The sequence below is a fragment of the Sinocyclocheilus grahami genome, unplaced genomic scaffold (assembly GCF_001515645.1).
Source record: "Sinocyclocheilus grahami isolate Dianchi unplaced genomic scaffold, SAMN03320097.WGS_v1.1 scaffold742.1, whole genome shotgun sequence".
In the NCBI taxonomy this organism is placed as follows: Eukaryota; Metazoa; Chordata; class Actinopteri; order Cypriniformes; family Cyprinidae; genus Sinocyclocheilus; species Sinocyclocheilus grahami.
The window spans coordinates 123,573-150,374 of NW_015505921.1; the positions used below are offsets into that span (position 1 = coordinate 123,573).

General features: G+C 36.3%; 1 protein-coding gene across 1 annotated transcript; it reads right to left on the reverse strand.

The window, feature by feature from the left end:
• Positions 1–355: 355 nt before the first annotated feature.
• Positions 356–25,653, reverse strand: xpr1b (xenotropic and polytropic retrovirus receptor 1b). The gene is made up of 10 exons (XM_016245049.1): positions 25,247–25,653; positions 20,523–20,574; positions 6,942–7,043; positions 5,949–6,169; positions 5,179–5,328; positions 4,443–4,526; positions 4,270–4,351; positions 3,880–4,076; positions 3,058–3,437; positions 356–1,756 (listed from the first exon to the last, which is right to left on the reverse strand). The coding sequence occupies exons 1-10, from the start codon at positions 25,313–25,315 to the stop codon at positions 1,702–1,704; spliced, it is 1,392 nt and encodes a 463-aa protein (XP_016100535.1). The 5' UTR covers positions 25,316–25,653; the 3' UTR covers positions 356–1,701.
• Between the last annotated feature and the right edge of the window lie 1,149 nt (positions 25,654–26,802).

Genomic DNA, 26,802 nt, shown 5'->3' on the forward strand with positions numbered 1-26,802 from the left:
AGTCATTTGAGTATTGCATGAATGTGCGACTGCGGTACCTCCCGTCTTAACGTCGATCTCGTTCAGACAGCTAGGCTTTCAGATGTACAAATACACATCTTTGATTGGAATAGATTATAAACCATCATATGAGAACTCCCTGGGCATAATCGTTCAGAAACCCATCCTTACATAATTAATCACACTGAATGTGATGACTTATGCAACAAATGATTCACAAAGAAACTTTGTGCTCTCGTGTATCAGCCAAAGATTCAGCTGAAAAGAAAAGGAAGGTGTCGTTTCTCCCAGGAACCTCTGAAACCCTCAGGTGGTCTAAGAAATGGTCAAACTCTGGAAGACACTGACTTGTCTTAACGTCGATCTCGTTCACAGACAGCTAGGCTTTCAGATGTACAAATACACATCTTTGATTGGAATAGATTATAAACCATCATATGAGAACTCCCTGGGCATAATCGTTCAGAAACCCATCCTTACATAATTAATCACACTGAATGTGATGACTTATGCAACAAATGATTCACAAAGAAACTTTGTGCTCTCGTGTATCAGCCAAAGATTCAGCTGAAAAGAAAAGGAAGGTGTCGTTTCTCCCAGGAACCTCTGAAACCCTCAGGTGGTCTAAGAAATGGTCAAACTCTGGAAGACACTGACTGAACATTAAAGAGAAGATCACAAATATGGAATGCTACTTCAGTGGAATGTGATTGGTGAGTAAGATCTGTGTGCGTTTAACAAGCTTTAAGAAACAACAAAATGGGGTTTCTGGGTGATCGTATGTAGGAAGTAAGATAACAGGTCAGGAGAAGTTCTTGAGGAATGTTTCTAATATTTGGCTTGCTCTTAAGATGAGCCTGACACTTTTAAAGCAAAGGGCTTTCTTCTCTTTCCGAGTCTACAGAGCAGCACCTCTTCAACTTGGATTGACTTTAAGACACATGATGGAACAGTGTTTTAAAATAAACATAGGCAGAAATTCCCATTTGGCATTTCAGAGCAGGTAATCACGTTGGTGGTTTGTGTTTTAAACAATTGGCAAAGCGTTTAATAAATATAAATCAAATTGGTATTTTTTCCTTCAGAGCCACCTGAGGGTTGGTCAAAAGCATGCAGAGGTCCTGGGTAAAGGTTCAAGGTAAATCCTTGCTCTATTTAAAAGTTTTCCTTTAAAGCAACGTTCAAGGCATCTCTCCTTCACATAAATAACAATGAAATGTACATTAAAAAAAAAAGTACAAGTATAAATTGCCATTTTCATGAATGAGGGTAAACCAGTCCATGTGTCTGCTACATGAATAAACCCTCATCATAAAAGTCTTTAAAGACAAAGTATCCAAACCGATTGATTGATCACGCTGCGATGACGTGTCCAAAGTCAGGTGCTTGATTTATATAAGCGCGGGTCCCGTCAAGCGGTTTGAGAACTACGTATTATGTACACCGTCCACTGAATTCATTTTTTGTTTGGATCTTCACAAAAATTATCAAGGCAGTAACGAAGGAATCAAAAACAGTACAGTAACTGAAGTGGCCACTCCTGTTGCGTGTGAGAGTCAGTGAGGTCTCGGTGTGAAATGTGTGTGTGTGCAGTCAGGCAGCTTTGTGATGGCTTGATTGGAAAGCTTCTGAAGAGTCGAGGCTCACTGAGATCTATGGTCCTATAAAAAACAACTTCTCAAGCCACTGTAGACGCAAGGGTCAGGTGTCGTCATCGGTGTCCTCTATCAGGACTTTGGTGTCTCTGACCTTTGACCTGAAAATAAAAAAAAAGAAAAGATATCCTTGAGAACCCATTAGAGCATCTGTATGATGGTGCTCTTGAAGTTTACAAGGCACTTTCCACAAACAGGGTCCCTGATGTCCTGTTACTTTTTAATAAAGGCACAAATCCCTTTATTAAAATGTTCTTTAGCGAGAGAACTATTAAATGTTTCGATTTAATTTAAAAACAAACCATTACCTCATGTACATCAACAAATCAAAATTGAAAAAATCAAAAACCTCATTTTCATGGCTGTTTTAAGGAAGACAAATTTTTTTCTCTCCGTTATATGAAACACACATTCACTGTATCAATAACAACAAACCAACATTTGGTCCTAAACTGCAGGGCACCTTTAGTTAGGCTAAATGTGCAACCCTGTTACTCATTCATTGCTTCAAAATGAAATCTCATAATTCAAGGTTTTAAAGTGTATGTCCCGAATTTTCAGACACTTAAGTGGACCATTTAAAAAATTAAAATAAAATACATTTATCATACTTTTTTTTGTGGTTTCAAGCCCTATTTTACACCCTCTCTATCAAAAGTAAAAAACTAAAACTGGTGAGGTCTTTGTACAAAAAAAATAGGACATTGCTAGTGTTGCTAATATTTTAATTTCAGGAGGAAGTTGCAAGGATAATAAGCTTTTTGATCCATCTAAACCAGTGGTTCTCAACCAGGAGGTCGGGGCCCATTAGGGGGCATCTGCCAACTTTCAAGGGCGCCTCAAGATGACTTCAAATCATTTAAAATAAGACAAAACAGCATTAGAATTAGCTAAAACAACAAACTCTTGGCTAATATATTTTTTTATTCACCCCTTCAACTGTTTTTTTTTTTTCTTTGAAGAACCAGGGTTAAAAACCACTTCCGCTTGGAAAACAGGGAACATATTAGGTAGCTTAATTTTAAATGTGTGATTTTTGCAAAAGTCATGTCAATTAATGTGTCTAATTATTTACTTATGTGGCAAGCAGCCGTGTAATAAGCGGGATAATGTACATCCAGCCGGTTGTTATTGCAGAATAACCCCCTTCAGGGTGATACAAGTCGTGCCGGGAGTTATTCTGCGATAACAACCGGCTGGATGTGCATTATCCCTTACTTAAACTCCACAGGTCTTTTTATAAAGAATATACATTTTTATAGTTAGCTTTATAAAATTTCATTGACTACAAATTGAGAGTAAAAAAATTATTATCTAGTAAATCACAAATAACTGGAAAAGCCAGGTCAATTAATTGGTTAAAAAGAATAGGATGGATTTGTGTTTGTGAGGCTGAGCGTACTGAGAGGAGAGGTATGGTCTTCTCAAAGGCATGCTGTAGGTTCTCTTCCAGTTCTTCTTTCCCTGTCTGTTCCTCACTCCATCCTCTTGGTCCATCATCTGCTCCAGTAGCGTCTGGTCATCTGCATTCATAGGTGCTACTGAGATGTCCCGCACAGCTCTGAACTCACCACAGTTATTCAGGATTCTCCTGGCTCTTACCAGTAATTTGAGTAGCCAGAAGCGAGATTTATAGTAGCACGTTTTGAAAGGGTTGATAAGGAAAAAGAAGAAGAATCCATAGAGAGCTAGAGGGTTCACTTGTATAGGTATCATTGTGTAATTAGCGAAGAGGCAGGACAGAATACTAACGCACCAAAGAACTCCAAGGAAACCAGCAATCTGCACATAAACAGAGAGAAATAAATTTATAAATCTGGTTCTTTTAATTTTACATTGTTTTTAGCCTGGCAGGAAATTTGACAAGAGCTGTGCACTGAAAAAAATCTCTAAATGTATGAAGTGGCCGTCAAAATAAATGTGAGCAATCTGTGATTATTTTAAGCGCACATACAACTGTTCTTTTTTCACATAAAAATTTTGTACATTCGAAAAGTCACACGGAATAAAGGACTCAAAAAATGAAACAACAGCATTATATTTAATCATCTCTTGCCATGTCGTACAAATTAATGCCTAATAAACATTGTGATGCTATACTGTTATGTTAACAAATCTTTATATATCTTAATTTCACAAAACAGTTGTGAAATTTGCTTTAGATGGAATTAAAATAAAACATTAATTTTATTGGTCAGAACTTCAATAACAGATTTCTAATTACCTCAAAAAGATGTTGGTGGGACAGGTTGTTGCGGGGGTTGAGCTCGAATATTAACACATGGTTCACTCCAGCCTGCCTCCATCCATACGTGTTGATTCCCAATAAAAAAAGGAACTCGATGAGCAGGAAACCACCTCGATAAATTCTCACCAGGGGCCAAACATTCTTCTCCTCTCCTTTAACAAGTTTAACAACACCTACACATGCAAAACATATAATTGTCAATATAACCAAACCACTGAATCCTTGAAAAAGATTCTGATCACAAAGTTATATTAATGTTGTCAAATGTCTTTAGAGACGGGGGAAATATTAGACCTTATAAAGTAACTAAAAGCAAACTTTCATTAAAATAGCAGTTTTCTAAAAGGCATATGAGAAGTTATATACCTGTGATGATGACTGTGACTGTTAAAGCAACGAAGACACCACAGTAGAGTCCTACTCTAAAAGTGGTCCATGCTGGTGCAGGCTAAGATAAAGAGCACAGGATGGTGAGATGTTCATGTTCTTTTAACGGTACTAATGAAAGGTGTTTTAGTGAAAGTCACAGAGTGTTCTACCTGTGCTGCTCCCAATGGGGGCACTCTGAGCCTCTTCATGGCTTTCTGTCGGTCTCCTCCGTCCAACTCTGTGGTAACAAGGCCCTGGGGATTTAAGAACATGCTGTCAGAATAACTAACCACTGTGCTATTTTGATCAGTCACAATTTAATTGTTCTTTAAAGCAGAAATAGCTTTTCTGAAAACCTTATACTTTAAGTGGAATGAGTCATTTGAGTGAATGGTACCTCGGTTTCAGAGATGAGCTGAGTGATCTTCTTACAGGTGTAAAAAGGAGCCACTTCAACATGGGCCACACGCCAATCAGCGCCTCGTGTTGTCTCAAAGATCTTGTCATGTTTCTTTAAAATCTTCCGAAAGCCTGTGAAGTTTAGATTCTGACAGGGAGAAACCATTAACATTTTAAATGAGATTGAGTTCAAAGAATGCCCAATCAGAAATGAATAAAAAAAAACAGTTAGACACTAGCTGGATCGTAATCAAATGGGAATTACTGAAAAAGCAACAACCGAGGGAATAATTAAGTTATCATGTGCAGAGGATTCTATGTAGTCAATTCCACCAAACACCATGACACAATTTTCAATATTCAAAATGGGATTTAAGAACATGCTGTCAGAATAACTAACCACTGTGCTATTTTGATCAGTCACAATTTAATTGTTCTTTAAAGCAGAAATAGTTTATCTGAAAACCTTATACTTTAAGTGGAATGAGTCATTTGAGTGAATGGTACCTCGGTTTCAGAGATGAGCTGAGTGATCTTCTTACAGGTGTAAAAAGGAGCCACTTCAACATGGGCCACACGCCAATCAGCGCCTCGTGTTGTCTCAAAGATCTTGTCATGTTTCTTTAAAATCTTCCGAAAGCCTGTGAAGTTTAGATTCTGACAGGGAGAAACCATTAACACTTTAAATGATATTGAGTTCAAAGAATGCCCAATCAGAAATGAATTAAAAAAACCAGTTAGACACTAGCTGGATCGTAATCAAATGGGAATTACTGAAAAAGCAACAACCGAGGGAATAATTAAGTTATCATGTGCAGAGGATTCTATGTAGTCAATTCCACCAAACACCATGACACAATTTTCAATATTCAAACATTTTTTAAAACATTTAAGGCTACGTTCAACCTGCCACATTAAAAAATTTTAAATGAGATTGAGTTCAAAGAATGCCCAATCAGAAATGAATAAAAAAAAACAGTTAGACACTAGCTGGATCGTAATCAAATGGGAATTACTGAAAAAGCAACAACCGAGGGAATAATTAAGTTATCATGTGCAGAGGATTCTATGTAGTCAATTCCACCAAACACCATGACACAATTTTCAATATTCAAAATTTTTTTAAAACATTTAAGGCTACGTTCAACCTGCCACATTAAAAAAATAAATAAAAATCATGAACAGCCAATCAAAAAAATCAGATGTGAGCAACCGATCAGAACTGAGAACTAAGGCTTGTAAACCATAGACTAAAAGTGTTTTGCATGCTTTTAGACCTGGTAGTTCTGCAGCAGGATGAGGCTGAGGTAGAACTCGCTGAAGGCCAGCTGCAGGTCTTTGATATTGCGATGTTTGCAGCGCTCCTGCTGCGACAGGTGGAAGACAGTACGACGGCGGCGCAGACCTGTGGCTCGGCTGCTCTCCCGCTGTGCGTCCAGAGACGACTGCAGCTCATTCTGCAGAGTGGCAAATCGCCGCTGTGCTTCCGCAAGCTTCTCTGTGTCATAAAAGAATGGAAACATCATCAGTATGTAAAGCAGCTGGAAGGATGGAAAGCATATTCCTGGTCTGAATGTAAATGTCATGTCCAGGGCTCCGTACATAATAATAAAAAAAAACCTTTATATGCATTACCTAACAAGTACAAACTGTGATAATATTGAATTTGACAAGCAATAAAGACTGAAACCCATGAGATAAAATATTTCTATAAAATAGCTCCTGCACACAGTGTGACCAGTAATGTTGAGATCTGAGAAACCAACTCACAAAACCGTGTATGACTTAATTCAAATTTATGGGCTCATACATCTCGTTCGGCATGAATCCAAATGTTTCCACGGTCACAATGTAACACTTGGCTGCAAACCAATTTTTTTATTTATTTTGTAAACAATGCTTCGTACTTCACTCGTGTCCAAACATTCACATCAAAAAAAAAAAAAACATTCAAGTGTGCAAAAATGTGTTTTGCTGTACCACCGCGGTGGGGTGTTTATCATGCTAACCCACAAAGACCTATTTCACATTAACTTTGAGAGAGAGAAAGAGAAAGCAGGTGGTTATTTATTGGGATATAAAAAATAACAGCAGTCCTGGTTTAACTCCTGGCTTTAGCTCAGGAGCTTTAATGTTTGTTTTCTCAAAGGTAAATCTCTGTGTGATGGGTAACCTGTCACTGTAAATACTAAAGACAAAAAATGGAAACAAGTACTAGACACAAACTGTGAGCTTTACCTTAAACAAATCTAATGTTTACACTTAGTTACCTGAATAGAATGTGTTGATTTTGGCCAGCTCCTTCTCACATGTTTGGAAGAACTTCTCCTCAAACTTGGCATAGTATCTCTTGACAGTGTCTTCATCTGTGACTAAAGGATGCAGTGTGAAAAGGTTACTCAGGAAAACACACACACACACACACACACACACACACACACACACACAGTGGGTACGGAAAGTATTCAGACCCCCTTAAATTTTTCACTCTGTTATATTGCAGCCATTTTCTATCAAAAAAACAAGGTAATATACTGAGCAGAAAAAGAGGAAACGAAACTTGCAGAGAACTCGGTTCTCTCTCACAACTCAAAGGCCTGAGGTTGTTTGTGGGAAAGAGAAAAAAAAGCAGTGAAGCTCTTACTGCATAGCAGTACATCAGATTCACATGTAGGACCTTGTGAATATGATCTTTGGGTCTGAAACGTCACTGGCAGGTTCACACACACCGCACACAGAAAATGTTACTCTCGTTTAAAACACAATTTCTGTGCAGGAGATCTCAAGGATAGGAGTTTGGCTCATGTCATTCCAAGCATTTAGAGAAGACTCAAATGAACCTTTTTGTAAGTGAAATAAGGGTCTAAAACAGCATGAATAAAATGAAGTCATCATCCAGGTTAAGAACATTAGACTACATTCTATAGAGGCAACTGAGGACACCCTTTTGCACCAACAAAAATCAATTAATCTGGTAATCCTGTTGAATTAATTGTAAAAAAAAAAAAAAAATAGATTCCAAAATAATCGTCGTTATCAGGTCCACACAAAATCTGCACTAGCAGGGCTCTGAGGCAACTGAGGACACCCTTTTGCACCAACAAAAATCAATTAATCTGGTAATCCTGTTGAATTAATTGTAAAAAAAAAAAATAGATTCCAAAATAATCGTCGTTATCAGGTCCACACAAAATCTGCACTAGCAGGGCTCCACATAAATCTCCACAGATTTCTACAGAATTGGAAAGACCCATCTAAATTATCTAAAATTGAACCATGTCTACACCAGACACGAGCAGCGTGACGCAACAAAAGAACCCGTTATAATCAGTGAAGCTGTCTACACTGTATGCGGCGTGACAACTATGCAGTAAACCAATGCCCCGTTATACTTCTGACATGTTTCAAGTGCTTGTGGAACTTTCGACAACAGGACAATGGATTTGGAACGTTTGCCTTGATGCGTCCAGTGTAGACGGCCCCTGAATATTTCTTATGCAGAACACAAAAAAATATATATTTTGAAGCATGCTGGGGTGGCAACCAAGGTTATTTTCGTAAATGAAAACTAAAACTAAGACTAAAACGATTGATGAAAAAACTATTTCGTAAACTGAAATAAAATAAAAACGTCAAAATAATTGAAAAACTAAAACGAAACTAAACTAACAACAGTTATTGAAAAACTAACTGAAATAAAATTAAAATAATATTTATCAAAAATAAATAATCGTTTTCATAATCATTAAGTTCTCACCCCTTGGCGGAAAAATATATAGAAATAGCCTACCTGTAATGGCGCATCACGCACATGGGGTTATCTGACGGAGAGACGCAAAGCAGTTTAAAGTCTGCACGGGTCCTGTTTGGTAAACGTGCACCAGCAGTACTTAACAGAACACCCGACCCATTATCTGACAGCAGCACTAATTTAATTCTGTACCAGACCAGAACCGTTTGACAAAGACCGCGAGTCGCGACCCGAACCGCACTCGCATTAAATCTATTACATCAGTTAAGCAAGATTATTTATTTTATCATGTAACACAAGCAATCAAACCAACATTAGGCATTCTAAGTCGGTGCTTTGAAGAAAAACAGACATGCAGCACAACATGATAATTAACAGAAAAAAAGATGAGAACGTGCGTCCTTTCTGTAAACAACACAAAACTTCTGCCTAGCATCTTCTGATCATTCTGCCAGGCTTTTGAACAAATGTGCACTGGCTAAATCACATAATACACATGCTTATAATTCTTCATAAATGACAAAAAAAAACATTCAAATATAAGCCTTTACTGTTAAATGCGATTGCCGTTATTATTGAATTTCATTAGTCCCAGTTTTGATTTATGCACGGCTGTTCACGGAAAAATGAGCAAGACACCACAGTTACAATATCATGATTATGGTTAAATAAGAAAAGACAACCAAATCAGGCTACATTCATACTAAATATCTCAACACACATAATTGGATATGACATTAAGCGCAACTTGTGTAGATTAATTTAGTCAAAAAGGCTTGACTGCTTTCTTTGGCGTATATTTGTATACTTATGCTATCTAATCAATCTCAGCATGCGTTAATTTTGTGTCGCTATATGTTTGCCTCACTAAGGTTAATTTATGCCTACGTCTGTCTTTGGCCTGCGCTCTGGAAGTGATCTGTTAATTCTGCTCAACTTTAAAACTGAAACTAAAACTGAAACTAAACTATATAATTAATTGTAAAAAAAAAAAATAGATTCCAAAATAATCGTCGTTATCAGGTCCACACAAAATCTGCACTAGCAGGGCTCCACATAAATCTCCACAGATTTCTACAGAATTGGAAAGACCCATCTAAATTATCTAAAATTGAACCATGTCTACACCAGACACGAGCAGCGTGACGCAACAAAAGAACCCGTTATAATCAGTGAAGCTGTCTACACTGTATGCGGCGTGACAACTATGCAGTAAACCAATGCCCCGTTATACTTCTGACATGTTTCAAGTGCTTGTGGAACTTTCGACAACAGGACAATGGATTTGGAACGTTTGCTTTGATGCGTCCAGTGTAGACGGCCCCTGAATATTTCTTATGCAGAACACAAAAAAATATATATTTTGAAGCATGCTGGGGTGGCAACCAAGGTTATTTTCGTAAATGAAAACTAAAACTAAGACTAAAATGATTGATGAAAAAACTATTTCGTAAACTGAAATAAAATAAAAACGTCAAAATAATTGAAAAACTAAAACGAAACTAAACTAACAACAGTTATTGAAAAACTAACTGAAATAAAATTAAAATAATATTTATCAAAAATAAATAATCGTTTTCATAATCATTAAGTTCTCACCCCTTGGCGGAAAAATATATAGAAATAGCCTACCTGTAATGGCGCATCACGCACATGGGGTTATCTGACGGAGAGACGCAAAGCAGTTTAAAGTCTGCACGGGTCCTGTTTGGTAAACGTGCACCAGCAGTACTTAACAGAACACCCGACCCATTATCTGACAGCAGCACTAATTTAATTCTGTACCAGACCAGAACCGTTTGACAAAGACCGCGAGTCGCGACCCGAACCGCACTCGCATTAAATCTATTACATCAGTTAAGCAAGATTATTTATTTTATCATGTAACACAAGCAATCAAACCAACATTAGGCATTCTAAGTCGGTGCTTTGAAGAAAAACAGACATGCAGCACAACATGATAATTAACAGAAAAAAAGATGAGAACGTGCGTCCTTTCTGTAAACAACACAAAACTTCTGCCTAGCATCTTCTGATCATTCTGCCAGGCTTTTGAACAAATGTGCACTGGCTAAATCACATAATACACATGCTTATAATTCTTCATAAATGACAAAAAAAAACATTCAAATATAAGCCTTTACTGTTAAATGCGATTGCCGTTATTATTGAATTTCATTAGTCCCAGTTTTGATTTATGCACGGCTGTTCACGGAAAAATGAGCAAGACACCACAGTTAGAATATCATGATTATGGTTAAATAAGAAAAGACAACCAAATCAGGCTACATTCATACTAAATATCTCAACACACATAATTGGATATGACATTAAGCGCAACTTGTGTAGATTAATTTAGTCAAAAAGGCTTGACTGCTTTCTTTGGCGTATATTTGTATACTTATGCTATCTAATCAATCTCAGCATGCGTTAATTTTGTGTCGCTATATGTTTGCCTCACTAAGGTTAATTTATGCCTACGTCTGTCTTTGGCCTGCGCTCTGGAAGTGATCTGTTAATTCTGCTCAACTTTAAAACTGAAACTAAAACTGAAACTAAACTATATAAAAACTAAATAAAAATGTGTTCACAAAATAAAAACTAAACTAAAACTAACAAAAATATTAATGAAACTAATAAAAACTAAACTGAATTTTATAGCAAATTTGAAAACTATATTAAAATAAAACTAATTTAAAAATTCAAAACTATAATAACCTTGGTGGCAACAACACTGGACCTCAACTGTCTATGAAAACAGTTCTTGAAAAAAGTCTTATGTTCACCAATGCTGGATTAATTTTTTTTGCATTTATGTATTTGCAGTAAATACAGTAATATTGTGAAATATTATTACAAATTTAAAATATCAGTTCTCAATTTTAATATATGTTAAAATGTATTTGTACACTGTATTTTTAAATTAACTCAATTTATTGAGACAAACAACTAATTTTTTTAGTTTTAAGTCAAAAACAAAATTAAACTATTTAATTTCTAATGTTTTATATGCTGATTAAATAGGTTAAACTTTTGGCTTGTCTCCCGAGGCCACAGGAGGGCGCAATGAGCAAAATAATGCAGCACATTAAATTGTCAACGCAAGGAAGTAACTGTCTGTAAAAAAAAAACGTGCATTACGTCTAAATTAACTCATAAATAAAATATAATTTCGTAAATTGCATAAACAATTATGAACAAAACAGCATCACGTATTTATGCATTGCTTAATACAAAGAGCCGAATCGCCGATCACACAGATTGCCTTTAAAAACATATGAGATGCAGTGAAAAGGAATAAACCTCCACAAATTTGCGACGTGTTTTCTAACAGTTTAAACTGTTTTAATTTTGCATGGCTGTCTACATCTCTTGTGTGAGACGTGAGTGCAGCAGTCGTATTTTTGTCCGTCTAGAAAATGTGCTGTATATGCGTTCTGTGTGAATGGTTTGGTTTCGGTTTTAACCTAATCAAGATCTTCTAGACATTGAGCTACTATATTTCTCTAATATTTTGAATGAATAACGCAGCAACTGCGCGTCTCGTGGGCTAGACTAACAAAACATTAAACTACAATGTCACTTACATCATCACAGTTTAAACTGTTTTAATTTTGCATGGCTGTCTACATCTCTTGTGTGAGACGTGAGTGCAGCAGTCGTATTTTTGTCCGTCTAGAAAATGTGCTGTATATGCGTTCTGTGTGAATGGTTTGGTTTCGGTTTTAACCTAATCAAGATCTTCTAGACATTGAGCTACTATATTTCTCTAATATTTTGAATGAATAACGCAGCAACTGCGCGTCTCGTGGGCTAGACTAACAAAACATTAAACTACAATGTCACTTACATCATCATCACCGCATCTCGTGCTCCACTGATGACGCTCCCTGACGCACATCTAACATTGGATTGTACTATTTTTGCATTCAAATGCAAATGTTTATTTTAAATTCGATTAATATTCATTCTTTACTCACAATCTCCTCATCACAGGCAGGCACAGCAATCATGTTCGTGTTTGTGTGTGCGGTCTCATAGCACGTGCCTATATCATGCACTATATCGAACATTTTTTATATCGTTATCGAAGATATTATCGAAGATTACCATCGATAAATATCGACACCGTTTTATCAACCAGGCCTATATACAAATTTGAATTTTTCTCTAACAAATTAATTTAATGTACCCTTGCTGAATAAAAGTATTAATATCTTTTTACAAAAAAAAAATATTTGAACAGTAGTCATTTTCTTTTGCATTCTGCTCTAGAAAGAAGACCGTACAGGTTTGGAACGACATGAGGGTGAGTAAAGGACGACAGAATTTTCATTTTTGGTTGAAGTATCACTTTAAGGAATCCCTGTATAATTATTCTGCGTCATGTCTTTCCAAGATCCCTAGTCTGAGAACCAAGAGTCAAGACTAATTAAGTCAGCATGGTCTTAAATCACAATAATCATAACAATTCACAGGTCGTGACTTCAAACATTTACAGTTTGGGGGGCATGTGAAGTTTCTGTTGACTGTAAATACTTTTGACACCATAGAGACGTAACTGCATGATATTCCCCTCTGAGGGACAAAATACAGAGCGCAATGACATTAAGTCAGACTTATACTGTCCAGACAGACAGACAGACAATGAATCACTATCTCAGCACTCTCAGACTTGGCAAAATGAGTCATGGCTTAAAATACCTGCATCACTTTATCCTAAGAACATTTTAGGAGCATCGCCTCCTAAATTAAGAGTTTCACACTGGTGTACAGATGCATTTAAGAGTAACTCTTAAAACAAAGAGGCCAGTGAGGAGAATATCGTTACATGAGTGTGTGGAATCCACAGTGAAAAAATTTGGAAAGAGAAGGAGGTTTACTTTACGCACGTTGTTACTCATATTTCATCTGCCAAAGCTCAAGTGCTGTGGTCTGTATGTGGTTGAAAAACACGTGTCATCTGAAAAAAATGAAACATGACTCTCAGCTGTGATCCTTGAAACAGTAGACTCACAAAACAACCCATAATCCTACACTTCCACAACAAACACTGACAGGGGTCCATTAAGCTTTGTTCATAAATTAGCCACGTTTCAATATGCCAAGAATCATTAACATGCAAGTTCTATTAGGTATATAAGATTTTATAAGGAACTGCTTCCTTGATCAAAGTACTAAACCACAGCTGTCACCAAGAGAGTTAAAAAAATCCTTATGGGTCAAAAATCTCTCTGAGTAAGCAGTTGGCTTATCACATGACACCCATCAGTTACTATAAAACCCTCAAGTAAACATGTACGAAATATTTTGGGTTATGATGGCCATTTGAAGTTCAGCGAGTTCATTGTTGTGTAAAAACACTTCGAAGTGAAAGGGTTAAGATGATTCTGGGTTATTCTCATGATAAACTGTTTGATCTGATCTGATCCCATGTTAATACTGGATTACTCCTGCTGGATTCAAGCTCTCTGCACTGGTTTAGGTAACCCTCCCCAGTGAGACCTTCAGCTGGGTCATTGTGTCTGGCCTGCTATGAAAGCACAGCTCAGTTTTAGGATGATCATACACAGCTCTCCCTCTCAGCTGAAGCTCCTGGGAGAGAAAATAAACTACTTGAGAACTTGTGAACTGAAATCTTCCAGGGAATGCATGACCTTACAGAAATACCCTCTGTATTTATTTAAACCTAACACACAACAATTTTGGACTTTGCTGCTTTCTGTACTTTTGACCAGTGACTGATCAATGTATCAGCTACCTGGTTATTTTTACATTACAGGCTGATAACAGTATCTGCTTTGCATCGGTCACTGAAAAAAAGCCCATATCAGGGAGCTACTTCTTTTGTCGTTCCAGGTCAGTGATTAAATTCACACAAAACTAACTAAAACTAGGACTGCAAAATCGAATCAATAAAATTGACAGCACAAATTATCAACAAATGTCACTGTTGATTAGTTGGGTGTGTGCCCGTGCATGGAGGATCTTCTTCAATTCCACAACTTTACAATAGTGAAAAATGAATTTCTATGAAAAAGCATAGATGGTGAGCAACAGTGCAAGGGTTCAGAAATTTGTCCAAGAATACATTAATGAAACATTTTGGCTTAAAATTTACCACATTGTAAGTACTGATATTTTTATATGAACAGTAACTGTAATGGAATAAAAATGTGTAGCATAGCATACATGGTACGTATACACTGATGTTCAAAAGTTTGGGGTCAATTATACTTTTATTCAGCAATGACACCAACAAACTGATCAAAGGTGACACTAAAGACATTTTTAAGATTACAAAAGTTTTCCATTTCAAATACATGTTGTTCTTTTGAACGGTTTATTCATAAAAAGAATCTTGGAAAAATTTTAGCATGGTTTCCACAAAAATATCAAGCAGAACAACTGTTTCTAACAACAATAAATTCCAACAGGAATAAATTACATTTTAAAATCTATTAAAACAGGAAACTGTTATAAAAATATAATAAAAAAAATAATATTGTAAATTGTAATAATATTTCAAAATAGTAAAGTTAACTGTATTTCTAATCAAATAAACACAGCCTTAGTGAGAATAAGACACAAAAAACAAAAGCATTAAAAAAAATCTTACCAACCCCAACCTTTTGAACTATATAGTAGGGTACATATATATATATATATATATATATATATATATATATATTATATTAGCCTTCAAAAATGCATATTTTTTGGAGGAGAAAATTGAGCAGTATGCCGAATAACATGACAGTCGGAAAAAAAAATGCAATTAAATAATAATAATAATAATTAACAGTCTTATCACTTTATCATTGTCAATTCTCTTTTACTCTATACCTTGTGATACTATTGTCTGTATTTATTGTTGTCTTTAGTCCTTCTGTCTGTTGTATATAATGTCAATGTAGTTTCCTGAAGAAACCGTGTTTCGCTTTTTATTCATTGCCATGCGATGTGCTAAAAATGACAATACAGTTGACATTGAATTAATCATTAGCTGTAGTTCTAGGTAAAATGCACTTAGATATTACACAGCTTTGAAAGAATTACATACCGTGATGAAATCTTCATTAAGAAATCTAGGGACTATGATCTCACTCTTAAGACTGTGAAGCACTGCCAAGTAAAAGATGGTCATAATCACTCACGTAACTTTGTACGCAAACACTTCAAATTAGAGGTTTATGACTTCAAACACCTGCACTATCAGCCCTTTCTGATATCCGTCATCAAGAAAAATCAGCATCTTATTAACGAAAAACCCTGGTCATGCAAGTTCCCCTCCAAAATAATAGCTTTACTTAAACAATCGCATTAGCTACACTTATCACCACCCATAAAAACCACAAACTTTGACAGAAGATTACAGTTATTTCAAGATAATCACAACTACCATCATCCCACAGCTTAGAAACACTCAGCATGCAGGTTTATGGCTCTCTGTGAGCTTTAGCACTGTTGTAGGAAAAAATCTATATCTGGACATGTGTTTGTGTGTGTGTGTGTGTGTGTGTGTGTTTGCACGCGCTGTAACCTTTGGATGCAAATCACCGCTTATCTGAGCGCTAAAACTGTCCTCCATAAGTTCTCCATCAGCCGTGGGTCTTGAGATGAACCCCAGGAACTAACAGATAGCATGGTATTACAACCGAGACAAAGGTATTCTTTATCACCCATGTTTAGACATTATAATCTGACAAAGCAATTCAATTACACACTGTACTAAGGATAACTTCAAAATGTCACTGTGGTGAGGTAACCTTACACTGATTTTAGGTCAGGATTTGTCATTTCCAGTTACTGCCATTAAGACAGGATGGAACAAACCAAAAAAGACACAAATACATTTTTTTTTTAGCACTGCGGACTGTGAATATGAAAACTGCCAGATGGTAGTCAAGTATAATGGGACAGAAGGTCCTATGACATGGCGTGATGCCACCGGGAGTTTTACTGATATTCACTTTTTTTTACTGAATCTCTGGATCTGAAAGTTGAATTCACTACCTATTAGAGAACACCAGGCCACTAGCAAGCATCTTTATCTACAATGTAAAATGTTACTGTAAATTTACAGGTACATTTTAACAGTATTATAATGTCATAAAACAGTAACATGCTGTATCTTTTATATAGTGTCTATAAATATACAGTAGTATTCCGTTTTCAGCCCACTTCATTTGTAATTCAGTATCATATTGTAGAGACATTGCATTCTGAGATGTATTTTTTTTCTGCGCTTATTTCAAGTATAGGTTACTAGGTCTAGCAAATACATGTTTTAAGCACTGCGGACTGTGAATATGAAAACTGCCAGATGGTAGTCAAGTATAATGGGACAGAAGGTCCTATGACATGGCGTGATGCCACCGGGAGTTTGACTGATATTCACTTTTTTTTACTGAATCTCTGGATCTGAAAGTTGAATTCACTACCTATTAGAGAACACCAGGCCACTAGCAAGCATCTTTATCTACAATGTAAAATGTTACTGTAAATTTACAGGTACATTTTAACAGTATTATAATGTCATAAAACAGTAACATGCTGTATCTTTTATATAGTGTCTATAAATATACAGTAGTATTCCGTTTTCAGCCCACTTCATTTGTAATTCAGTATCATATTGTAGAGACATTGCATTCTGAGATGTATTTTTTTTCTGCGCTTATTTCAAGTATAGGTTACTAGGTCTAGCAAATACATGTTTTAGATCTACTCATAAGGGTTTGATGCAATGATTAAAAGATGTTTTAGTGAATTTGTATGTAGTTTTAAGCTTTTGTGAACATCAGTTCATCTGTGACACAGGATAAACGGACGTCATAAATTGCATTGGTGATTAAAGGGGCGATTGAGTCTTGCTCAAGCCTTACTGACATGTAAGCAAAAGACAGAAAATTATCGACATCGAAAAACATTTTGTATCTGCTGAAACTGCACAAACTGAACTCAAAACAAAAGCTTTTTTCTGAAAACATGTGGGTGAGGTCAAACACAGAAGCTTAAGTAGCAGAGACACTAACAGGTGTTTGTTTTTGTACAAACACCAGCGAGCTGCAAGCAAAGCAATTTCAGAATGTAACAGTTGATGGGTTGCAAAATTATCGTTATCGAATTATCACCCAGCCGATAATTCGATAACGATAATTATCGCAATATAATTTTCCTCGATAAAACGATATGAAGAGTTTGATAAATGTTCCATATAATGTTTATGCGCCAAAAGCGGAACAAAACAGCGCGACTCATTTGAAGCTCCACATGGACCGTTTATCCCCTCGGATCAAAGTTCAAACTGCCGCGCGGCAAGCTCACTAGAGCAGATGCGTTTACTCGGTCACGCGAGCACTGAACAGTGCTGTGAGATCCAGTGTGAAGCACTTGTATTCAGCGATGAACACAAATGACTCGGTGATTTAAACTAGTTTAAAGCCAAACAGGAGAAACACTGTGTGCAATGGGAGAGTCAGAAGGCTTTTCAATCTACAAATCGCCATCATTTACCATGGATTTACTGTAGTTACACTCACTGCACCATGGTATTGTGGCAGAAATTTGGGATATTCACACTGAATTTTAATACAGGAGTAATGGTAATTATAGTATATATTTGTGATTAAGCTATAGCATGTGTGCATTTATACTGAATGTTTTTAGACTACTATTTTTCATACAAATAGGCTACCTAAAAAACATTATATTTATGGTATTGAGGTTCTATATGTGTGGATTTAACAGTGTTTATCATGATTTAAATGTATGCTACTATGGGAGACCAATGCTTAATAAAAAAAATAAAAAAAAACCTTGGTCAGAATAAATTTAACCATATAAAACGGAGGTTGCTACAAATTTTACAGATGTTACTGATTTTAATAATGAACAAAAATTTACCTCTGCATCCTAACTCAAGCTACTATCAAATGTGCATTTCTAAGAGACAAAAAAGTGATATTATTATTAATATTATCAGGCAACCCAAATCTGTTTCTTGATTTGAAACAATATCACTCATTAGAACATGCAGAAACTAAGTAAATAATAATTTTTCTATTTAGATGTTTATTTTGTTAAAAATTAATTTGAAAATTAATGGTCTGGTTTCTACAACTTTCACTTTGGAGCAAAAATCTGGCTTTAAACTTGAAAGAAATAAAGATTTGATATTTATCGTGATAATTATCGATATCGACTGATATGAAAAAAATTATCGTGATAATTTTTTTGGCCATATCGCCCAGCCCTGCATGCATATATATATATATATATATACACATATATACTGTGTATATCACTATTTCTCCAAATATGCACACTTTTTAACTCTAAGCCCAAATGGACGCCGTTAAGTGCAGCTATGTGAACTCGAATAAACTGTAGCAGATGTGACTGAATATGAATGCGTGTTGTTATTCTACTCAAAATATCATACATTACCGATTGATTATTTTGCACTCCTGACATAAATGAAGAAATTACTGTCACTGCAGCTGAGCTTTATCATAAATCGTGGTCAAATGTCGATGCTGGAATCTTTAATCTTTCTAACGATTGTCCAGATCAAGTAAGAGTGTGATGTTTTAACGTGCTGTGAATGGGGAAACAACAATAATCTGAGGCCGCCAGCAATGTTTGCAGGTTAAGTTAACAGTTAACTCTCAATTCACGACGCTGTCTACGTTGCTTAGGCACTTGTACTGGTTTAAAAATTCATACCGGTTGCGTAATTCAAACTGGTTTACTGTTTGAACCGGTATATTGCCCAGCACTAGGCCTATGCAATATAGTGCATATATTTAGCAAAATGCTCCTCTTTATAGTTATTTTTTCTAGCTAACTATTGAGCTTATGGACGCCGAATGATTATTCAATAAATGTATTGTTATGTGACATTGTTACAAGCTTTACATATTTTCCGCAGTTTGAAACACTGAATGAGCGATTACATGAGACATTTCAGTAAGTTGAACTGTATTTTATAATATACCTTTTGATGTCCATTCACGTTTATTTCGTACTACAGTAGTAAATAGAACGATTTGATGGGTTCACGTGCCGCTTGAAATGAGGTGCTAAAGAGCGCCAAAACGGTATTTATTGTTTTAATTTCGTTATGAATTTGGCAGAATTTTAAAGCTGATACTTTGTTTATTAAAAGGTAACAAAGCACAAAGCTTATTGCGATTATTGGACGGCAAGTGCGCTACATAGAATAGCTCACGCATTAACAACACAGCATATAGACTAAAATTCCTGATAACAAGAAGCCATATAAGTATCGATTATAAACGAGAAGTGTTAATGATATTGTCTATGTCCACATAGCTGACAGATTTACCTGTTGTAGTTTGTTCAAGTTGTGCACGAAACAGACACTGCTTTTCTGCACTTGTACTTTGCACGTCTCCGTCATTTTCAATCTCTTTAATGCTGCCACAACTGGAGCTGCTTTTAGCTGGTGTTCGGCAGAAATGAGGAATGTTTTTCCACTGAACTTTGATGTGCATCATCTCAGTTTATTACGTCAACATAACAAAAGATGCGATCCCAAAACAAGCAGGAAAAAAAGCATTACATGCAAATTTTTAAATCATAACATGTAAATTTATATAGTCGCCAGTGGCGATCTTAGCAAAAATTTCACTCGTAAATTAAGATTTTTGGTCGCAAATGCGACCGTTTTAGGCACATTCTGGAGTCCTGCCGTGACACCTTAAATTTGCAAAACCTGAGTTGAAACATTGCCTTTCCTCTTTAAATGATTACCACCGATTTTGACTGATTACTGATTTAGAATTTTCAACGATGACAATAAACTACACTACTAAAAATAAAATAAACTACTGAAATAAGAAAACCCAATATCTATATCTAATATATATTTAAGATCTAATATGGTCAAACAAAGGGTTTTAACCCAACCTAAAAACCACAAATTTTCCACTTTAAACTTCTTGATTTATTTAAAAAGAACAGTAACCTGGAATTTACACTGTATTTTTATGTTTATGGGCTGATTTCCGGAGTCCAATTATGTGGGACACATAAAATGTATGTTTGCATGTATTGATGTATTTAACTCAGTTACCTTCGAGTGATGGGGCCTGATCCTGGGCGGAGTACAACATTTCTTTAAAAGCCTGTGGAGAAGAGAAGAACATGAAACAATTTCCAGAGGTCAGACAATTGGCTTTCATATTACACAGCAGCATGTGACTGGCACTGTGCCCGTTCTGACTGACAATGGAAGCCCTGCCAAGATACAGACGGAGTGAGACAGAAAGACATAAGTTCTTGAGTACAGAAGAGGAAGTACTAAAAGAAATATAGAGGAAATGGCTGTTTTTAACTTTGTCCAAATCTAGAATTGGATATCCCCTCTGTAAGAAACAGATCATGTCCTTGAATCTGAAAAAACAAGGACAAAGCATTGGTTACAATAGATACAAGCGTAGGAGACACCGCAGCATTTCCACAGGGATTCACCAATTGACTGGCCAATATTAATTTTAAACCTGTGACCTGAGGTTTACCAATAATGCAAACATTTTGGGCCATTTTTAAATTAACACACACGTGTACTCCAATTCTACTAAATGAGTTTAAAAACATCAATATAAATGTGTGTGTGAATTGTAATGTGCCCATTTTCAGGAGTAATCACTGCACAGTTAGAGGCTGAGAGGAAAAGAAACTGCATACTAGGGCTGCGCAATCATGACAAAACCATAATTGTTGATTATTTCCCTAGATATTGTAATCACTATTATTAACGTTGGTTAGCAGAATTCAAATTTACCACCAGATATTAGAAACACAATTTTAATTTAAAAAACATTAGCAAAAAAAATTTAGTATGGGGAAATGTCATGTCAAATTCTTCATGTATCTATAAATCCAACACACTTTCTGAATTCCTTTACTGCCGTTTTATGCATCAGTAAATCAAGACAGTGACGTTGCTATTGTCATCACTGTTAACTGTCACAATTCCAGGAGTGACTCACAGTGTTATATGGAACTATAATTTAGGGGATTCACAACTGCATTTAGACGCGGTTATCACTCAGAAAACTTTGCCGTGTGTATGTGGCTGCTGGGCTCTTACCAGCTTGAAAATACTATATTCAGAATAGATGACATTCAGAAAGTGACCAAAGTGAGCAAAGAATGAGCTCACAAAAACTCCTATTGTAATAAATGTAGCCTTCTACACTTCATGATGAATTTCTTATTTGAATTGTATCTTTGGTTTTTGTTATGCTGATCACTCATGTGGGAGTCATGATCTTTGACAGTGACAGCAAAACTACTCATAACAGTTTTCTACATATATATCTAAATATAAAATGTAAATTTTTGTACTATACAACTTTATAGTATAATGCCTTTTTTTTTTTTTTTTTTTTTTTACATATAGCTTATAAAAGTATCACGGGGCTCAGCTAAGTCATTGGTGTGAGCCTCAAATTTCCTGATTGGTGCACCACTAGTAATTATGATATGAGTCTAACCACAGCTTAGCACAAAGTGCATAATCACCAGAAAACGTATAAGGTTATTTTAAAACACATACTAACTTACTGCCTATGACAAAAAATAGCTTTTTTTGGCAGCATGCTTTTGCATTAATATTTTATTTAAAATGAAAAACTGCAATGATATTGTGGAAAGAGAGGTATTTTACTCGCTTGCATGCATCTCACTAGGTGATAGGTCATACATATCCAGTGGAAAAGCACTGAGGAGTGAGAGAGGCAGTTATTTTGCCTGTGAAACTCAAATCAATAACAACCCATCAATATTTTGCTTGCCCTCTATTAGTTATCATGCCTCATTGTTACATCACAAGATACTGACAGGAGAAACAGACCCATCTGAATAGGGCTATAGTCAAAGACAGTTCTCTGTATTATAACTGCATTGAGAATTTTTATGAAATGTTTGAATAAAAAGTAAATTGTGAATATTGTAAGATAAAATGTGAATAATTTTAAGAGTAGAACCATATTGAAATCCTGCACATTCTCACAGTATGTGAGAAATGTCAGTTTTCTCTCACTCCAAGATCACTCTGAAACGGCTCCAGATTAAAAGCATTTAATGCTAAATGTTATTAGCTAAACGTTAGTGTAAAATGTCATCACAAAGAAAAAAAAATCAAACCATAAATGCATCTCATTTAACATACTTTTTTCTTCTTCATTACTTTCACATGGAACAAATCTAAAGATGGACAATACATCTATTTGTCCTCTTCCAGATGTGTAGTCAATTAAAAATGTCAAAGAATGAGATCATGCCCATACATTAATGATATAAAAATAAAAATGTATACATATTTTTAAATGAATTAAATGCATCATCCGAGTACATTAAGTGCAATTTTTCTTTTTGAAATCTTCAGTATGAATACTACTTGTACTACAAAATTTAACAGAATAGTGCATAAGTATGCAAACTGTGATGCACTTTTTTCTTTCAAGACTACTGGCGTGTTTACACGTGGCAGGTTTGGTTCGATTAAAATGAACTCTGGTGTGATTGCTCTGTTAGTCCGGTTCATTTGAATAAGTGTGAACGCTGCCATCTGAACTTTAGTGCACACCAAAAAAGCCAACTGAAATTTCGATGTGATGCAGACCAAAGACCACAGGACATGATATCCCATTTAAAATCTAGGTCTTCAACCCTGCTCCCGGGGACCCGCTGTGCTGCAAAGTTTACCTACAGCCCTAATCACGCTCTTCAGCATTCAGCAACCTTTTTGGATGTTTGATAAGTTCCCAAAATATACGTCATAAAAGCAGTCCAAACAGGTTGTGGCTGTATCCTCTGCCTTTTGTTTTCTATTTTTAGGATCAGTGTTAAAAATGTGTGAACACTAAGAGAATCAGGACTAAATTTATGATTTTATGTTTGTATGTAAATGTATGACTTTTTCTTTTTGTCCGGACCAAAAGAACCAAACTACAAGTGTAAACACACCCTAAGTGAAGAAAAGAAAATGAAATATCCAGAGTGGAGCTGGAGCAAAACATTATTGCAAAAACAATGCTGTCCAAGTGATGTCAAATTCACATGCAAATGCAGTTCTGCCGTATACAGCACAGCGCAGATTCTGCAGAAGCCTGTAAGAAAACATGAGCTCAGGGGGAACGTTGGCCTTGACAGCGGGGATGTTTACTTGTTCTAGCAGCAGGCCTGCACAGTTCTACACTCAGGCCAGCATACACCACATTCCCATGACTAAGAAAAAGGTCTTAAACTCTGTGGCAGCCTTGCCTTTAGTCTTGACTTCAGCAGGCTTTCTGAGACAGTGAAACACTTTCTTCTCGTTCCAAACGTCAGGAATCATGTGATAGTCCACTCAGAACCAAAAATCAGCAGAAACGCTCATCTCTAAATAAGCTGACATCAGCAATGTCAAGAATGTGTGACACAAAAGAAAGGCCACAGAACACAACAAATCAACACATTCATAGAGCCCAGTCACTGCGGCCAAAAACAAGTGTGTGCTACTGCAGGTGAGAGAGCATTATACGGTCTAAGTATGACGTGACATGTGGCCAAGTATGGTGACCTATACTCGGAATTAGTGCTCTGCATTTAACCCATCCAAAGTGCACACACACACACGGAGCAGTGGGCAGCCATTTATGTTGCGGTGCCCACTGCTCGGATTCGGTTGCAATTGGGGGTTCGGTGCCTTGCTCAAGGGCACCTCAGTCATGGTATTGAAGGTGGGAGAGAGCGCTGTACATTCACTCCCCCCACCTACAATCCCTGCCGGTACGAGACTCGAACCCACAACCTTTGGGTTATCCCGCGAAAACACAATCCACTATACTACTCCCAAAAAGAGATGATTACTAATTAATTAGCAAATGTCCAAGAGGAAGGCAATAATCTCATTATGCGTAGGCCATTAAACCCTGACGGAGCTGCAGCACACTAAAGCCCTGTCAACTCTAACCCAGTACAGTGTCAAAGACAAAGAAAACTGCCTCGTATGAGCTCATGTGAAATAATGCAAGTCTGCTAAGCACTGCTTTTTGCAGCTCTGTATCACCATCATATATGTTTGTTTCTATGAAACGACTCCTGCAGGTAATTACAGACCTGAAAAACAAGACCGATAACGACTGCATGGCAATGTGGAAAAAGAAATAGCTTTATTACACTGACACATCACACCGCCACTCCTAAATGTTCTATGTGAGCAATAAGCAGAGATTAAAAAAAAGGAGTGTGCGCTCGATTTTGGTCATTGTTATAAGCTTGATGAACTTTTTCACACTGTAAATTCTCAAATATTAAGTTTTCCTACTCCTAATATATTATAAACCCTAATATTAAGGATACACCATTTGTATTTGTAGATCTGAATCGATAAACACAATTTAATATAGAAACTGGCTGTTTAGAGAGTTCTATTCTTTAAACTGCATCCTGAAATTGAGTGGAAAAACATACTGTCCTTTGAGTTTCATACATACACGCACATATATATATATATATATATAAAGCTGATGATGAGCAGCGCGAAATATCTGATTCCCCTGCATCCCTGATGATCATATAGACTCACATTAGCTTTAAAGCTACCAGCTGTTAGCTTTCAGTTACAGTCTAACCCTGAACAGATATGACAGTCATTAAATCACATAAATACAAATGTAAACCTGCCTTTAGCTCAAACATTAACGTTACATTATAATGACAGATGACTGATTTTCAGACAGGTTCCGTGAGCTGGAGGGAAACGGAGTGAGATAAAATACCTCAAGGCTGCTTTTCTTCGGCTCTTACCTCATATTGAATGTATTGTTTCCTCCACTCCGGGGTGATGTGGGCAGACAGGTGCTCGGTAAATTTCATTTTTACGAATATTTCGGTGTGTTTTTTTATTTTTTTTCGTCTGAGGAGAGTCACACGCTACTGGAAAATTACCAGTGAATCATCGCGAGCTGAAAATCACCCTCAGATTAACGGCTGCTCCGCGAGACACATATTATTCAGGGGAAATATTGCGATATTTTCACACAGCCGACGCCGGCGTTCCTCATTATCCCTTCAGGTGTTTTTTCAAGTGCTGCAGGCCGCTGGCAACAATGGTTTAGACGGACGAAGGAGCTCTAGACAGAGGGTTTCTCTGCCTGATATCTGAAGCTGAAGCTCCAGCCGCCGCCATCATTGTCGGAAAATGACGTCACAGAGCGTCACCACCACTGTTGCCGACTAATTTTCAGGGCCCCTCTAGTGTGAAATTGTTTATTTCATGTATAATGTTTATTGTTTATATCATGTATAGTGTTTGTCATATACATGTATTTTGATCTTGTTAATAAAAAAAAATAAAAAAAAATTTCAGGGGAAGTTGCTAAAGGAAGGTCGATTTGTTGCTAAATGACGTTGTGATGTCGATGCAAAAATTGTCACTACATCAAATCTCAGTAAAAAATATATTTGTATATGCTAATTTAGATTTGTTAGTAAAATAATATCAATGCATAATATAATGTTAAAATAATAACTAATAATGTTTTGACCCAGAGGTTGGGTTGCTTTGACCCAGAGGTTGGGTTGTTTTGACCCAGAGGTTGGGTTGCTTTGACCCAGAGGTTGGGTTGTTTTGACCCAGAGGTTGGGTTGCTTTGACCCAGAGGTTGGGTTGTTTATACCCAGCGGTTGGGTTATTTTGATGGCAAAACAACCCAACCGCTGGGTCAAAACAACCCAATAGCTGGGTTTGTTCCTTTTTAACCCAGCGCTGGGTTATATTTAACCCAGCATTTTTTAGAGTGTACACTCTAAGAAAATAAATCACAGGTTTTTACCGGCATTTTAAATTAATTACGCATTGAATTTTGTGTTTCGGGTTAAAGGGTTTACAATGGATAATGGACAACGGATAATGTCCTGGAAAATTACTAGAAGCCTACCTTTTCCATTTTTCTAGATATTTTTCTTAGTGTACTAACTGATCAACAATCACAGGTACAACAAGGTGTATCATAAATGAACAATTATTAAATGATTATTATTATTATCAAATTGAACAATTGCAAATAGCAATAATTAAATTCACGTGATGTGTGTACTGCTAGGCATCTTTGGTTTCCTCTTTTTGTGAAATTTAGATGGAAAATGTGTGCCTTTTATTGTTCGAGTCACTTATCAAAAGTTGCTAAAAGTAGCCAAATAAAATTTTAAAATAGCTAAATTTGTTGCTAGGTGCTTTTGTAAGAAAAAGTTGCTAGGGTAGTCTGAAAAGTTGCTAAATTTGGCAACAAAATTGCTAAATTGGCAACACTGGTCACCACAGAGGATGTTTTCCAGCTGGCGGTATGACCACTCATGCCTCT